The following is a 16411-nucleotide window of genomic DNA, read 5'->3' as shown; positions in this document are numbered from 1 at the left end:
GGACTGACCATGCCAATGCAGATGGACTCTCCAGATATTTCCACTTAGAACATGAAGACTACTGGTCAAGGTAACCCCCACTCACGTTTTGCTTTTGCTTATCTGGTTTTCGACTTAGATGTGGCTGTGGGCCTGCTAATCAGACCCACAGCCCAAAAGCGCTCTCTCTAAATTTAACCTGTACCCTAGGTACATCCACAATTGGTTCACCTTGTCAGCCCCTGTAGAAGTGTACCCTAGGTACTCAGGGCATAGGTGTAACCAAGGCCTACCAGGGGCTGCAGCATGTATTATGCCACCCCTGGCTGGCCACTCAAATAGACACAACTGGCTGATCACTCAGCTGGGGCAAGGTTGTGTAATCACCCCTTGCTTAGGTGTAGTATTCCTATACCTACTTACATATAGACACACAGTAACCTATAAGTCACTACTATGGCAGGCCTTAACAATCCTGGACCGCCATTACTGAACGCGAGTCGGTATTCAGACGGATTTACTCTGCTCCCGACGTTGAATTTCCCGACGACGCAAGAACGCGCAGGGGGACCACTGCACTCTGCCCGACGCTCTAACTCTTATTTGAGGACTGCCGTACATCACTAATTTATGACCCGAAGTAATTCTTCCTTTGAAAGTGTTCTCAATCCCATCATCCATCTTGGAGACGAGCAACCTTCCGTTGCCTGCCCCATCCCCGTCCTGATGAAGACCCCGAAGCAAGGATACAACTAACGCCTGCAATTACTAGAGGGTCGAAACGTCGACAGCTTTTATATTCATTCAGCTTCACCCCATGATTTAGTCATTTATTGTGATATGTGGAGCATGACATTTACCTAATGATTTATTGAACCAATGGTCTTTTTCTCTGTCTATGTTTGGATTTTGATACATAGCACAGTGAGGCCGTTAGGCCGGTTTTTATATTGTCACTATCCTATACCCACACCACCTTGCACTATACCACTTCCCTCCCTTCCAGGGGCACTATGAACAATTTGTGATTGTGTATTTAAACCGATGATGATCAGCATATACCTACATTGTGAATAAATAGCAACGCAGGCCTATTGAGTTTTTCTATTGCTATCTAATTGTTTGAATTTGTTGCTCATTGCTGGGACCCCCTTTTCTCAGTACAGAGTGCTTGGTTATGTGTGAGATGGTGCTCCTGCATGAGCTGAGCCTGTCTGCAGCTTTCGGAACTATGTCCTTATAACTGTTCTATGATATCTCCATACCATATACTCTTGGCATTATAATCCTCGCGGTTAGATGCTAACTTTGGTTTGGCTTTATCCAAACATGTCGTGTAAGGTGTCATACCCTTTGAAATACTACCCCTTCGCCAATTCTGGCAAAGGGGGTAGCATTCCACCCATCTAGAGGGAGAAGACATGTTAAGTCCAACGATCCCAATTAAAGTTAACCAGAGCCCCAGCATCACAAAATGGATGTTGCTGCCACAGACACAAGTCTGACCTTCTGCTGCTGGGAGTCCTTCCAGTCACGGAGGTTTGGACAATAGGTTTCCTGCTTGGGGAGGTGCGAGCACCACCCCAGACAGGAGGATGTGTATTAGGACAGGGAGGGCTGAATAGATTGAGACACTGCCTGAGGCACACTAGGTGCTTCATGCATACCCCAGTTCAAACCGGTTGCTGGGGCACTCCAGCCCCAGCGCGAAACTGGACAAAGGAAAGGGGGTGTAACCACCCCCCTTCCTGGTCCCACCCATAGGAGGGACCTAGATACTAAACCAGCCCCCTTTAGTTGTATAAAGGTAGAAGCTGACCCAAGAGACTTTAGATCAATCCTGGAATCGACTTGAGACGAAACTCTGGACCCTTCGACATTCACCTGAGCTGAAGACTGAAGAATCTCCTTTGTGGCCAAGTAGTGACCACCATGGGCAACCAGGCACCATCCAGCAACTCAACGGCTTGCTTTGTCCCCGTTCCAACCAGAACCCGAGCACAGAGCCTGACAAGACCTTGACTCCCGGACCTCCCTGACCCCACTGCACGACTCCAGCACAGCTGAGCCCCGTGGAAGGCGTCGGAACCCCTGGAAGCAGGCAACTTGGAAAGTCTTTGACTTGCTAACAGCGCCGCTCCTGAGGCCTCCTCGAAGCTGTGCACTAGGGACTGAGACACCCCGACACCAAGCTCCACCTGCACCGAAGACCAGCCCTCCACAGTCCACGAGATCTGCGTGGGGCCCTTTTGCTTGTTTTCTGCTCGGCGCGTTGTCCGGTAGCTGGCCCGTTGGCTAGTAGCCTCTGAGACGACACTCCTTTTGAATCACCTCACTGGTCTGGTTGCTCCAGACTGGCGCTGGCCTCCCTGCAAAGGTGAGGCACCTCAGACCCTCCTGGTCTGCACCAGAAGCCTTTTGTGTATCCTGCGTGGGATGGCTTTGCTTAGGCTTGTTGGCTCCGATCTTGAAGTCTACCCCTCCATCTGCGAGAACCTTTGTGGGAAAGCTCCTCTCCAGCACCTAGTCGTCCTCGACCCCTCCTGGTCCACGTGGCTGCAACAACAAGCTTCACGACAGCACCTGATTGCTCCTCGATGACGTCTTGTTCCTTCTTAGTTCCACCCGGTCACTGGCTAGTGACCCAGACTCTATCCCCTCTGCTTTCAGGTCCTCCAACTCCGATCCACCCTTGGATCCACCCGGACATCTTCCTCCTGGTCGCCTGCAGCATCTTCTTCCAAGGCTCCATAGGAAACAACGAGAAAACCAGACACACTTTGACACCTATGCACCCGCAGCCCGTGGGTGAGGTAACGCGAGTACCTCGGTGCTCCTGTAGGGATTGACTATCCTAGTTTTGTTAGTTGTGTAATCCTAGTTAGACCGAAAGTGTCCTAAAACTTCATTACTTACCTTTTTACGTTCCTATTGACTTTCTATTGACTCTCGCGTGAGTGTACCGACACTGCACGCGCTGCCTGTGGGCGTCCTACTCCGAACCTAAGGGCCTCCTACTCCTAACCTAAGGGCCTCCTACTCCTAACCTAAGGGTCAGATAGTGTAGCCTCAGCGATGCCTTAGGCCTACTCCTTTCCCGAGTCGTGGTTCTTATACAACTTACTTAGTATATGGTTTTACGTGCCCCTAGTGCCTAACTGTAAATTGTGCTTTTTAAAGTATTTCTGAGTATAACTTGTTATGTGCTTTTGCCACTGACCTCATTAAGAGCTCAGAGGAGTGCGTTAGTGAATAAATACAGATATATTTTATATATATCCTGTGTGGTGTACTTTCATTTGATATTCAAGGGGTTACAGCTGGCTTTACACGCCCTCAAGAGTCTTTTAGCCTAAGACTGTTCTGTCCACGCTACCTCTAGGATAGCTGGTCTATAAGGTTGACTTTACAACCATCACCATAAGGGTTGTTTGGACTGTTGCAAGGTGTTCACTAGAATAGTGAACATCATATACCAGGCCAACTTCTCACAGTCGTAGATACTGCCAATAAGGTAAGTTTCTCAGTTAATGTTCGGGAATGAAAGCTCGTATAATGCAGTAGTGAATTCTTAGCAGTTCCTTTGAAGGGAGTTTTGGTTTCCAGTTTCCCATTGACATGAGTGATATCAAAGTCCAGGAATGTGTTATTTCTATTGATTGTGCTGGTAAATTTCAGGTTAGTGTCACATCCAGATGAGGAAATCACTTAGAGACATCTCTGAGCCCTCCCAGATTAGGAATATATCATTGATGTATCTTTTGTAAAAGTGAATGTATTGGGCAAAGTGGTGTGCCGGGGTCGAACAGGTAAGTTTTTTCAAAGTTAAAAACATACAGTTCAGCCACTCTTGGAGCGAACGTGCTGCCCATATAAGTGCCATACGTTTGCAGTTACAGTTGGCATTCATACTCAAAGTAGTTCTCCTTTAGTGCGAGTTCAACGCATTTCAGGATGAAAGATAGAAAATCCCAGGTGCCCTCATTCAAGGAAGATTCCAGTACTTTCAGGGTATCATCTTGTGGTAAACTCGTGTAGAGGCTTTCTACATCGAGGCTTACCAAGAAAGCTGTGTTAGGATTGAATGATAGACCCTTTATCTGCCCCAGTAGGTCTTTGGTGTCTTGTAAGTAGGTAGAAGTAGGTAGACATCGCAACATTTTGAGAGTAGTTCAAGTACAGACCAAATAACTGATACCAAGGGGCGTCCGGGTGGCGGTACTTTGTTTTTATGGACTTTTAGAATGGTATAAAAATACGGAATTCTATTTGTAGTGGTAGTGAGGAATTGTGCTTCCTGTTTGCTGATGTCTCCTAGGTTTTCTGCATTGCTCACCAGATCGTGAATGGTTGATTTTAGCCTGTCTGTGGGATCCTCCTATAGGGGTAAGTAGTTGCGTCTATCGCTCAGTAGACGTTAACATTCTTTTTGAACAACACACGCCACCCACCGCATAATAGGCAAGGGTCCCCAGTTAGGGAAGACTACGCAGGGATTTACTGGGGAGTCAATATGCAATTTTGAGCTATAAGTAGCGCTACAAATGCCTGTACTAACATTTTTTGCCACCACCACTCTCATGGAGTGCTAAGGGATGGTCTGGGAATACATTTGGGAGACCCAGTGTACGAAGCCAACATCAAAGGTCTATAAACGTAGAAGCTGAAATCCATCTTCGCCTCCGTAACCAGCCCCTACCTCGCCGGCTACCCCGTGACCAATCTCAACACAAATACAGTTATGATTTTGATGTTTGCAAAACACTAATATACCACCGAACAGCAGCATCAATACGCTGCTCCTCCAGACTTTTTAGGTCTCGGCTGGGGCTGCGCACATGTGCACTCTCGCTGGCGAGATTTAATGATTTAGAGGGCTTTTAGTAACAGTATTTAAAAACATGGCCCCATAATGACAAGCTCCACCGACTTCTTGTTTTTTTCAGGCCTGCCTGCGCTCTCTTTCGTTGGTTATTTCACTCTCTTTCTCGTTCTTTCGTGGGCGGATTAATGGCAAGGGCAAACTGTTTATCCTGCAGCAGTATGAAGGTCCGGCACGTTTGCAACTCCCGTTGCTGAGTGAAAACCAACATCGCCATTACCATTGACTCTGGGGACGAGTGCACAGTTTTCACGTTAGTTTTCTTCTTGGAAAACCGCGTCATTGAGACGGACCAACACATAGGGCTCATATGTTACGAGTTTTATCCAGTGCTACCCACAGCTCCTGTCGTCAAATGCCAGTGGCAGCATTAATTAACTTGCCCAGACCAAGAACGTTTTGCATTAGATGCCTACCAGTATGGATGATGTGATTCCTACTCCTTGTAACCCTCATTATCTTATGTAACATTTCCTGTATATTGATTTACACGTATATGCTTTATTGTCTTTTCATATCATGTGATGTAAAGCGCTCCAACATCCTTGAGTTGCATGAGTTGCGCTATAACAGAAATTAAGTTAAAAAAATAGTAGCTGCTACTTGCATCATTATTAGTATCTTTCCCATTACAGATGCATCTGACATTCTTACAGTTCGAGCATATGTATTAGGGGTCAAACTAAGACAAAAACCTGACTGATAGTTTCTCTTAAGTGCTTGTAACAAGCTGAGTGCCTTTGTTTCCCTCCATTGCATTGGCATCAAGGTGTTCAGCGCCAAATAGCTCCCGGCCAGGATGAGACTCCAACATAAGGAGGGCTCATTGACATTAACCACCCCCCTCACCTTCTACCCTAGCATGCACCTTTTTTTATCAGTGTAGGTGGGGGCAGCCACTATAGCAGATGGCCTGGCAATCTGCCTGAAATTCAAAGTTGATTAGTTTTAGACTGACCTCCTCAGCCTGCAGTACTGAAAACAAAAGCTCATAAAATGCCTTAAGAAAATTGCCGGGCAGAGTGGTGGGAGTTAAGGGCTATGAAGTGACCCAAGTTCGTTGAAGGAGACGGACAAAAATAAGGACGGAGACGAGCAGAGCATATCGGGGAGAGAAAGACAAGAAAGAAAACAAGCATTGAAAATGCAATAGGTCTCGCCTTTGATTAAGTTAAAGCCATTTGCTTTGCTAATGGTATTGTATTCTAGCTTTGCATTATTTAGTCTATTTTGTGAAATGTTGTAGTTGTATCTAGATAGAATATGTTTTGTTAGCTGTGTAGTAGTTTAAAGCTTAGCGTTAGTAGGAAAAGAGCAGCGTTTCAGATTTTGGAGGTAAATGAATATAAGAATCAATCAATCAATCAATCAGCAGAATTTGTATAGCTCGCTCCTCGCCCGTTAGGGTCTCAAGGCGCTGAGAGGAGGGGGGGGGGGGGGGATGGGGGAGTCGCTACTGCTCGAACAGCCAGGTCTTGAGTTGTTTTCTGAAGGAGAGATGGTCCAGGGTCAGCTGTAGGTGAGTGGGGAGGGAGTTCCATGTCTTGGCTGCCAGGTAGGAGAAGGATCTTCCTCCGACGGTGGATTTGGGGATTTGTGGTACGGAGGCGAGGGCGAGGCTGGCGGATCGGAGCTGGCGGGTGGGTGTGTAGAATGTGAGGCGGATGTTAAGGTACTTCGGGCCCGTGTCGTGGAGAGCCTTGTGTGCGTGGGTGAGGAGTCTGAACGTGATCCTCTTGCTGACGGGGAGCCAGTGCAGGTTTTTCAGGTGGGCAGAGATGTGGCTGTGGCGAGGGATGTCCAAGATGAGTCGTGCTGAGGCGTTCTGAATGCGCTGGAGTCTTTTCTGGAGTTTGGCTGTGGTTCCAGCACAGAGGGTGTTCCCGTAGTCCAGACGGCTGGTGACGAGGGCCTGGGTGACCGTTTTCCAGGTTTTGGTGTGGATCCAACGGAAGATCTTTCGGAGCATGCGCAGGGTGTTGAAGCAGGATGACGAGACGGCGTTGACTTGCTTGGTCATCGAGAGAGAGGTGTCCAGGATGAAGCCCAGGTTGCGTGCGTGGTCCGTTGACTTGGGTGCAGTGCCCAGGGTAGGGGGCCACCAGGAGTCGTCCCAGGCGGAGGGAGAATGTCTGAGGATGAGGACTTCCGTCTTGTCTGAGTTCAGTTTCAGACGGCTGATCTTCATCCATTCCGCGACGTCTTTCATTCCTTCCTGGAGGTTGGCTTTGGCGGGGTCGTTGGTGAGGGAGAGGATAGCTGGGTGTCGTCGGCGTAGGAGATGATGTTGAGGTTGTTTTGGCGTGAGATGGCTGTGAGAGGGCTCATGTAGACATTGAAGAGGGTGGGGCTGAGTGAGGAACCTTGCGGAATGCCGCAGATGACTTCGGTGGCCGTGGATCGGAACGGGGGTAGGCGGACTCTCTGGGTTCTTCCGTCGAGGAATGAGATGATCCACTCCAGGGCCGCTCCTCTGATTCCGGTGTTGCTGAGGGTGCGGTGGCATACGGTGTCGAAGGCTGCTGAGAGGTCCAGGAGGATGAGGGCAGCTGTTTCCCCGTTGTCTAGCAGGGACCTGATGTCGGTGGCTGCGATGAGGGCGGTCTCTGAGCTGTGGTTAGCTCGGAACCCGGACTAAGAGGGGTCGAGGGATCCGTTGGTCTCGAGGAAGGCGGAGAGTTGTCTGTTGACGGTCTTCTCAATGACTTTGGCTGGTAAGGGGAGGAGCGAGATGGGGCGGAAGTTCTTCAGGTCCGTGGGGTCTGCGGTGGGTTTCTTCAGGAGGGCGCTCAACTCGGCATGTTTCCAACTCTCCGGGAAGGTGGCGGATGCGAAGGAGCTGTTGATGTTCCAGAGTTGGGGTGCGATGGTGGAGTCTGCTTTGTTGAAGAATTGGTGTGGGCAGGGGTCGGTAGGGGAGCCGGAGTGGATGGTGTTCATCAGGCGGGGGGTGTCTTCGGTGCTGACCGGGGTCCAGGTGCAAAGGATGGTGGTAGGGGTGCTGGTTCGGTGGTTGGGTCCATGGTCAGCGCGCCGAAGCTGTTGTGCATGTCGCGATCTTGCAGTGGAAGAACGAGGCGAGTGAGTCGCTGAGGTCTTGCGAGGGTGTGATGTCGTTGCAGGCGCTGGGGTTGGAGAGCTCTTTGACGATGTTGAAGAGTTACTTGCTGTTGTGGGTGTTGTTGTCCTGTCGTTCTTTGAATGTTGTCTTCTTGGTGGTGCGGATTAGCTGGTGATGTTTGCGGGTGGCATTCTTGAGGGCGGTCATGTGTTCTGCTGTTTGGTCGTGGCGCCAAGCTTTCTCGAGGGTGCGGCAGGTTTTCTTGGAGTTTTTGAGCTTGTTGGTAAACCACGAGGCTTTCCTGCTGCCGGGTCTGCTGGGAGGATTCTTCAGTGGTGCGAGTTCGTCAGCGCAGTTGATGAGCCACTGTGTGAGGTTGCGGGCTACTTCGTTGGGGTCCGTCGTGTTGGTGGGCGGGTTCTGGCTGAGGGCGGTGTTGAGCTGGTCGGCGGTGATATTACTCCAGCTTCTGCGGGGAACCTGTTGCGGGTGGTGGTGGGTCGTGGTTCTCCTGAAGTTGAAGTGGACGCAGCTGTGGTCTGTCCAGTGTAGTCCGTTTGATTGGCTGAAGGAGATGTGCTTGCTGGAGGAGAAGATGGGGTCGAGCGTGTGGCCGGCATAGTGGGTGGGGGTGTTCACCAGTTGCTTGAGTCAGAGAGTGGCGAGGTTATCCAGCAGGGCGGCAGTGTTGCAGTCCTTGTTGTTCTCCAGGTGGAAGTTGAGGTCCCCTAGGAGGATGTAGTCTGTGGAGGTGAGGGCGTGCGGACTGACGAAGTCAGCGATGGCTTCGCTGAATTGTGTGCGTGGTCCCGGGGGTCTGTAGATGAGAGTGCCTCTGAGGGTGGTCTTGGGGTCGGTGTGAATCTGGAAGTGAAGGTGCTCGGCGGCGGTGAGGGTGTCGTCGGAGTTGGTCGTGATGTGGATGGTGTTTCTGTGGACGATGGCGATGCCTTCTCCGGTTTGGTTGACGCGGTCCCTCCGGGTGATCTTGCAGCCCTCCGGGATGGCTATGGCGATGTCGGGGGCTGAGGAGGCGTTCATCCATGTTTCTGTGAGGAAGGCGACGTCTGGTGATGTTGAGTCGAGGAGGTTGCAGAGTTCGATGGCGTGCCTGTGGACGGAGCGGGTGTTGAGCAGGATGCACTTGAGGTGGTTGTTGCTGGGGCTTGGCGGGTGCGGTGCAGGTTCGAAGGCAGGTGAATTGGCAGGCTTGGCAGGTGAAGGGTCCGTGGGTGCGTTTCGGGGTGGCTCGGTAGCAGGCGGGGTTTGCCGGCACAGAGTGCGTGGTGGGTGGCGGCGTCGTAAGTTCGTCGGGTGCGCTGGCATCGACGAGGACCAGGGGTTCTGGCGCTGGGCGCGGTCTAGGCGCAGACGGGCTTGCCTTTGGCGCGCCAGCGGCGCGCGTCCACTGCGCGGTCGCTGCAGGGTCTGCATAGGTGTGCTGACGAGAGGGAGTAGCAGCTGGGTGGCGGGAGCGGGGCGGCGAATGGGGATGCCGGGGGCAGGGCAGCGGCGGGAAAGCGAAGCGATCAGCAAGGCTGGCAGCGGGCACCAGGGAGAGCAGCCAACAGCGGCGTGGGGGCGACCTAACCGGTAGACAGGGTCAGAGGTCGCTAGAATAGTATATGTGTTAATTTCGTATAGTGAGGGTTACATACATAAGGCAGATGGAAGGAGCAAGGGGAGAGCAAATATATGCACATATCACAAATATACACTAAATAACGCAAAGCTAGAATACAATACCATTAGCAAAGCAAATGGCTTTAACTTAATCAAAGGCAAGACCTATTGCATTTTCAGTGCTTGTTTACGAATAGTGCTCAAGTTTCCTCGGTCCATGCACAAGTATCCAATCCTGTCCAGTTTTTCTCCATTGCATTCTGGTAGACATACTCCTGAATTTTTAACGCTTTAAATAAGGCAAATTTAAAAACAAGAAAAAGGTCATGCCAGGGACTGTAAGACTGAAGAATTCTGGTACCTCGACTTCTAGTCCTTTTAACTCCCACCCTTGACTGCAAGCCGTGTTCTTCTTCCCCATAGCCAGTGCCTCCGTTGCAGCCCTGCCATGTGTCACATTGAGAGTTAAACTAACGCACTTTAAGGTGCATTTCCGCAGGGTCCGATTTATAACGCAAATCAGGTGAGCCCCGAGCAGCAGCTGCCAGAGCGCGCTTTAAATTTGAATTCTTAGTCCTTGGTACAGATGAGGAGCTGTGTCCTGCTAGATACGCTGGCTTGCACCAATCCTTGGGACAGAGCACTCGAGTGTCTGCGAAGAGGGAAGTGAAAGTGCACAGTAAAGGGAGAACAACTGCTGGTTATTTTCGAGCGGAGGAGAGAGACGTGATGGGGCAAGAGGGTGTGTGATAAAGATTTGGAGACACGGATGAGAGAGACATAACCTATAGTTTCTGCACTTATTAAAGCGTTACTCAGTGTCACACTTAACCATATGGAAAACACATAAGCGCAGGCAGTGCAGTGAGAATCTGGAACTCACTTCCGCCCCAGCTCCGGACCACCACCTCCTCCCAGGCCTTCAAAACTGACCTCAAAGTTCTCCTCCTTCAAAGACACTTCCAAACTTAATTCACGCCCTCTCTTTTACCTGAAGGAAGACCTCCCATTATAGAAAATTCTTCTTTCCATGACTATGGAAGTGCCTTCCTAATGTGTTCTTGTGTTGTGAAAGTCTGCCATTTATTGCAGTATTATCCTTCTACCTGTGTTTGGTTTTCTTTTGCAACATGCACACGTCACTTTTCTCTTGTATCACACCGTTTGCTACCTCTTACATTTTGTTTGCTTTCAATTCTTGCACAAGTGCCACCATTGTCTACGTAATTTTTAGGTTTTGCCTGTCGAAAGCTGCGTAGCAGCGTTTCGCGCAGGCGAAATCTTTTGTTTACAGTATGTGGGCTTTGTCCCGCCTCTGTTTTCCATTGGCTAGCTCCATAAATGGAGGCTAGCCATTGGAAGAGAGGCGTCCGTCATTCTGCGAGGCGACTCGTGGGCGTTCCGGAGATTTTTTCTTATCCAGCCCCTTTTAGCACGTCAGTGCGGCGGTGGGCGGGGTTTATTTTTTTGGTCGTCCATGTTTCTTTTGGTCATTCCGCGGCCGACCGCCGCCGGAAGTCCAGGTCCAGGTGAGTGCTTTTGATTGTGGCCGTTCCCGCCGCCCCCCCTCCCGCTGTCCGTGTGCCCGTTCCCACACCCCCCTCCCGCTATCCGTGCCTTTCCCGCCCTCTCCAGCTGTCCGTGCCTTTCCCGCCCCCCCTCCCGCTGTCCGTGCCTTTCCCGCCCCCCCCTCCCGCTGTCCGTGCCTTTCCTGCCCTCCCTCCCGCTGTCCGTGCATTTCCTGCCCTCCCTCCCGCTGTCCGTCCCTTTCCTTGTTCTGTTTCCAACCCACTGTCATATAGCACTTTAATCCAATTGCTTTACTTTAGATGAAGCAGGACTAGGAATACCAGAATGGAAAGAGTTGGTAAATGAAAGGCCTGGGCCGAAATATAGTGTCCTAATGGCATGGAGTTGTTTGGAAAAAGTAGTTCGGCGTTATGAACACATGCGTGTATTAGTCAAAAAGGCTGTTAAGCATCAGTCGGGGTACTTAACAGGCCAAAATACCAAACATCTGTTGTACTCGTCCATTAGTATTAGGAAAGGGGCCCTCAAAAATACTGCGTGCCCGTTCCGGCACCCCCCTCCCGCTGTCCGTGCCTTTCCCGCCCTCCCTCCCGCTGTCCGTGCCTTTCCTGACCTCCCTCCCGCTGTCTGTGCCTTTCCTTGTTTTGTTTCCAACCCACTGTGATATAGCACTTTAATCCAATTGCTTTACTTTAGATGAAGCAGGACTAGGAATACCAGAATGGAAAGAGTTGGTAAATGAAAGGCCTGGGCCGAAATATAGTGTCCTAATGGCATGGAGTTGTTTGGAAAAAGTAGTTCGGCGTTATGAACACATGCGTGTATTAGTCAAAAAGCCTGTTAAGCATCAGTCGGGGCACTTAACAGGCCAAAATACCAAACATCTGTTGTACTCGTCCATTAGTATTAGGAAAGGGGCCCTCAAAAATATGGAAATCCTTTCCGCCCCAATATCGCTATGCTTGAGAACAGGACCATTAACATGCAACAAGCTGTTTTCCCTACTTACTCAAGTCTGGCTTACTTAACTAGACATGAACCCATTTCAGCCAAATGAGCCACACAGAGTTTTGATGTTTGTTTAAAGGGATGGGGTGAGGGGGCACTTTCTTTCTCTGCTGATGCAAATTTAAAGATTACGGATGGTCTACGCCAAACCAGAAAATCACATCTTTAATCTAATATCTCTCCCTTTAAAGGAGTAAGGAGCATATCTATGCAAGACCATCACCTTACAGAAGTGAGGGAATGCCTGTTGTGAGGAAGAAGGTTGCCTGTAATACATTCTGTATTCCACGCCCGTGGCATGCGTTTGGTTGGGAGTTCTTTAAACCTCAACTGTGGCTGCATGGGAACCATCAAGAAAAGGAATACCATGCCATGTAATGTAAATGGAGACACAGGCTACTTGGGTCGGGGTAAATGAGGGTGTGAGAACGTTTTTCGTATCTTTTAAGATGAACGGCCCAACAGTTTTCCAAATAATAATTTGTAAAACCCATGATAAAAACAAAAGAAGAACTGTCAAAGCCTAAGGTGACCCTGCTCAAATGGTAACAGTCCAACCCGAAATGCTAGGCCTGGTCCTCTCTGAATTGGAATATAAGCAACTCATGACCAGTTTAGCACTCATTAGGGCTCCTCCGCCAGGTATAGCTTGATTCCAGTGAGACACAAGGCACGGAACTAATGTCTGGGCACAGCCATCAACTTACGGCGACACAGCGATGAATACTTGAAATAATCTCAGCCACTGTTAGTTTACTCAGGCCGCATCCATTACTTTGCAAACTATGCCACCTCCGTTTTGACTCAGCCATATGTAAATTAGTCTTGGTCATGCTCCAATGGGAGCAGTCCAGCCCGAACTGCCAGGCAAGGTCCTCCCTGAACCAGTATACAAGCAAGCCAGGGATTTTTTTTTTATACTTTAAAGCCTAAAGGTTGTCCGCCAACACCAGACTTTTTGGCTTGTCCAAGGTTTATTAAAAGTGGTATGCAGTATGTTTTTATTTTTATATAAACATTGCAGACTAGACTCATGGATAAAGCCTGGTGTGATTATCCGATGGAAATATCTGCAGCCAAACATTTTAAAGAACCGGATACGGACAATTCAAGGATTCGAATGGTCAAGTCTTCTGCAGCAGCTTTTCAGAAACAGTTTGAGGAAGTGAAGGATTTTTTCTTGGATTGTGCCTGTGCTATCTGGTCAACAACATCACTTGGCATACCTAATTTTCCTATTAGTCTGGTTGATGTTTCTGTACTTAATTTTAATTCAGCTTTCATTGCAGCTGCATGAAGGTGTGGTACTACTTTGTTTGTTCAATTTCTGGAATACCGATGTGTTTTATTCTATTTTTCCTGTTAGTACATTATAGAGGGCAGATATTACTTCCTTATACCTAACAGGAATACCAACCAAGGTCACCTCTAAATTGCATAATTTGAAATGATGTTTGATCTTACTAGTATACCGAAGTTCTTGGAGCAATAGAACTAGAAGGGGCTGGTCATGGGGATGGTAGGTGTGTAAAGTGTGTGTACACACACAGACACACACTTTTCCCTGTGCTTAGAAGTGCTTAGAGCATTTAGTGGCTACATTTTATTTTCAGAGACGAACCAGATAAAAAGGCTAAATACAAGCCTAGGAAACCAGCAAAGGACAACCAGATTGGCCTAGTCCGGGGCACCCTTCATGCTCTGCTTGCTCATAGAATATCTACAGCAAAGACTGCTGCTGTTCTGCATTTCCTCGGTCAGCAAACAATTCGCAGATTTGATTATGTTCAAGGGCTGTCCAATGCTCACCATGCAATGTCTACAGACTCATTACGACAGAGATGGATCTGAGGTGGGAAGCATAGGAATGGTCATCGCAGACTCTGGTGAGAGCATAGATTGACTTTGAAGGCGTAGCTATGTGCCAAGGTGATGTGGAATTGTCACTTTCTCCTCTTTCCTAATTTGAACTCAGACAACCTGGCTAGGAAGCTGGAGCGGATGATAAAAGGGGAAGGAACAGCGAAGGCACAGAAGCATCTGATGAATAGTCAGTGGAATTATGAATTTAAATGGGTTGGAGGACCTACCCATTCTACGTTAGCTGGCCAAGAGGGTGGGGTGACAATTCTGTGTGTCGATTGGTGTGGTTCGTTTGCAAAGACCTTAACAGGGCAGAGTGAGCAGTGCACACCTCGTTTAAATGCAATATTTGTATATTGTGCTATGGCTCTGTGTCCCTTCTTTCGTCCTCCCTTCCGCTTCTTGTTAGTATTTCTTCAAACAGACATTTTGGTGGTATTTGTAGTGGCCCAATGTCCAATTACAACTGTTGGTTTCAGGATCGTAACTTTAGCTGGACGCTTGAGGATTTCGCTTGTGTATACATTCTGGTTGCAGTTTTGTACCCAACTACTAATATTTTTATTGATCAAATATTTTAAATCCGTCCAACCCCCCAAACAAAACAAAAAATCCAAAAGTATCCAATGAATGGTCTGCATTCCTATGGGGAAAGAAGATAAGCTAGAACAAAGCAGAGATTACGTTAAATTCATCAATATGAACTCATAACTAAGGCCAGTCTCGGACCCAGTCATTGAGTATGCTTCAAAGGACCCCGTGTGAGCATCCATGCTAAACTGACTTACCAATCATTTGCAAGCCATCTTGTCGTTTTTGTGTTTGAGTGTCCTCCATTTATTGACGCTTTTGTAACCTGTACACATGTCACTTTTTTTTTTCTCCTGTAATGCACCGTTTGCTACCTCTTGTATTTTGTTGGCTCACGATTGTCACTTGTGCCTCATGTAATGTAACATTTGCTTTTGTAATTTGTTCACTTGTAATGTTCTCATGTATCAGTTCTGTTCCTATTGTGAAGCCACTAACGCCTTCGGGTAAAGTCCGCGCTATAGAAAAATGCATAAATAACTAAATAAATAAACATAAGCAACCGGACAGCTATGCAGCTGCGGCCCAACACGCACCACTCCCCCAGGGGTGCAGCACCCGCCCCAGCCCCCTCACCGGTGCTGTCCAGTGCCCCCTCCTCGTAGCTCTCCGTAGACTTCTCGCTGTTGAAGAGCGGGTAGGACAGGAAGCCGGTCAGGGCAGAAACGGCGGAGGTGATGATAACCACGCCCATGCTCACGGGCTCCAGGGTCAGGGCCGAGGGCAGCGCGAAGAGCAACAGCAGCCACAGCCCTGGAGCCATGGCGAGACTGTGGGCACCGGAGGGCGCTGAGCACTGCTTCCGGGTTCCGCCCCGCGCGCTGCTTCCGCGTTCTGCCCCGCCAAGGCAAAACATGAGGGGAACCGCGCAGCCCGAAACAAGCCCCGCCCACACAACGAAACGGAAAGGTTGAATAAGGGCAGGCCTTAGCAATGAAAGAAAATATGTGCGTGCGTGCGTGCGCGTGTGTATATATACATATGTATTTCTTTTTTGTTGTGCAGCGCGGTCTTGGTCCGAAGATATCAGAGCTTTACAACAGCATAGCTGCCAAGTTTTCAGGTTGCTTATGTGTGAAGTGCGTTTATGTGTGACATGTCAAGCCTTATGCGTGACACTTTGAGTGACACTTTATTGTGAGTTAAGTAAGATGGTGGTATTCATGTCTGTAATGTTGTGAGACTGCGGGACTGCAGTCTAGTGGTTGCGCACGTAGCCGTGCGCTAGCGTGGGCGTGACACGTCACCCCGCGCTGACTATATAATAAACGGGGCGTGGTCTCGGAGTTAGTCCGGACCACGCGGAAAAGAGTAACGTGTGTCCCAGGTAGGGTGACCAACCGTCCGTAAATTTCACGGACAGTCCGTAATTTCGGCCGTCTGTCCGTTGTCCGTGAAGGATTCTTTAACGGACGCCATTTGTCCGTAATTTTAACCGGCCCCGGTCGCACCTCCCTAAAGCTGGTACAGCTTCCACTCACCTCCCTTCTTGACGTGACATGACGCATTCAGGGCTGTTTGCATCTGAATAGATGCCCCTGCTCTTGAAGCTGCAGCCCCCACCCCTCACACCTCCAGTCCTTGATGAGCTGTTAAGAGGTGCTCGAAGGTGACTGAGAGGGGGGGGGCTGCAGCTTCAGGAGCAGGGGGCATCTATTCAGATGCAAACAGCCCTGAATGCGTCATGGCTCTGCAATTTGTGTGAGACATTGGCCCCAAACATCCTACAACCGGTCTGGATTACACAGAGGCAGCACGTGGTTCTCTTCACAGCACAGAGCTTAATTACGGTCACTAAATTCTAAACAAACATCGATTCTTCAAACATGAAGTATTTAATATAATAAAATTAAGAAATGGCACAATCGCACCCA

The 16411-nt window shown here is 49.1% G+C and overlaps 1 protein-coding gene across 1 annotated transcript in view; it reads right to left on the bottom strand.

The window, feature by feature from the left end:
- LOC147718024 (torsin-1A-like) overlaps window positions 1-15307 on the bottom strand; it is a 169441-nt gene extending 154134 nt beyond the window's left edge. Inside the window, exon 1 of the mRNA XM_086924840.1 lies at window positions 15114-15307. Coding sequence (XP_086780966.1) covers window positions 15114-15300 — 187 coding nt within the window. The 5' untranslated portion in view covers window positions 15301-15307. The remainder of the gene's footprint in view (window positions 1-15113) is intronic.
- Between the last annotated feature and the right edge of the window lie 1104 nt (window positions 15308-16411).

The sequence above is a fragment of the Lissotriton vulgaris genome, chromosome 5, assembly GCF_964263255.1.
Source record: "Lissotriton vulgaris chromosome 5, aLisVul1.2, whole genome shotgun sequence".
NCBI lineage: Eukaryota > Metazoa > Chordata > Amphibia > Caudata > Salamandridae > Lissotriton > Lissotriton vulgaris.
The sequence above is the reverse complement of the archived record's forward strand: the minus strand, read 5'-3'. Positions and strand labels throughout refer to the sequence as shown.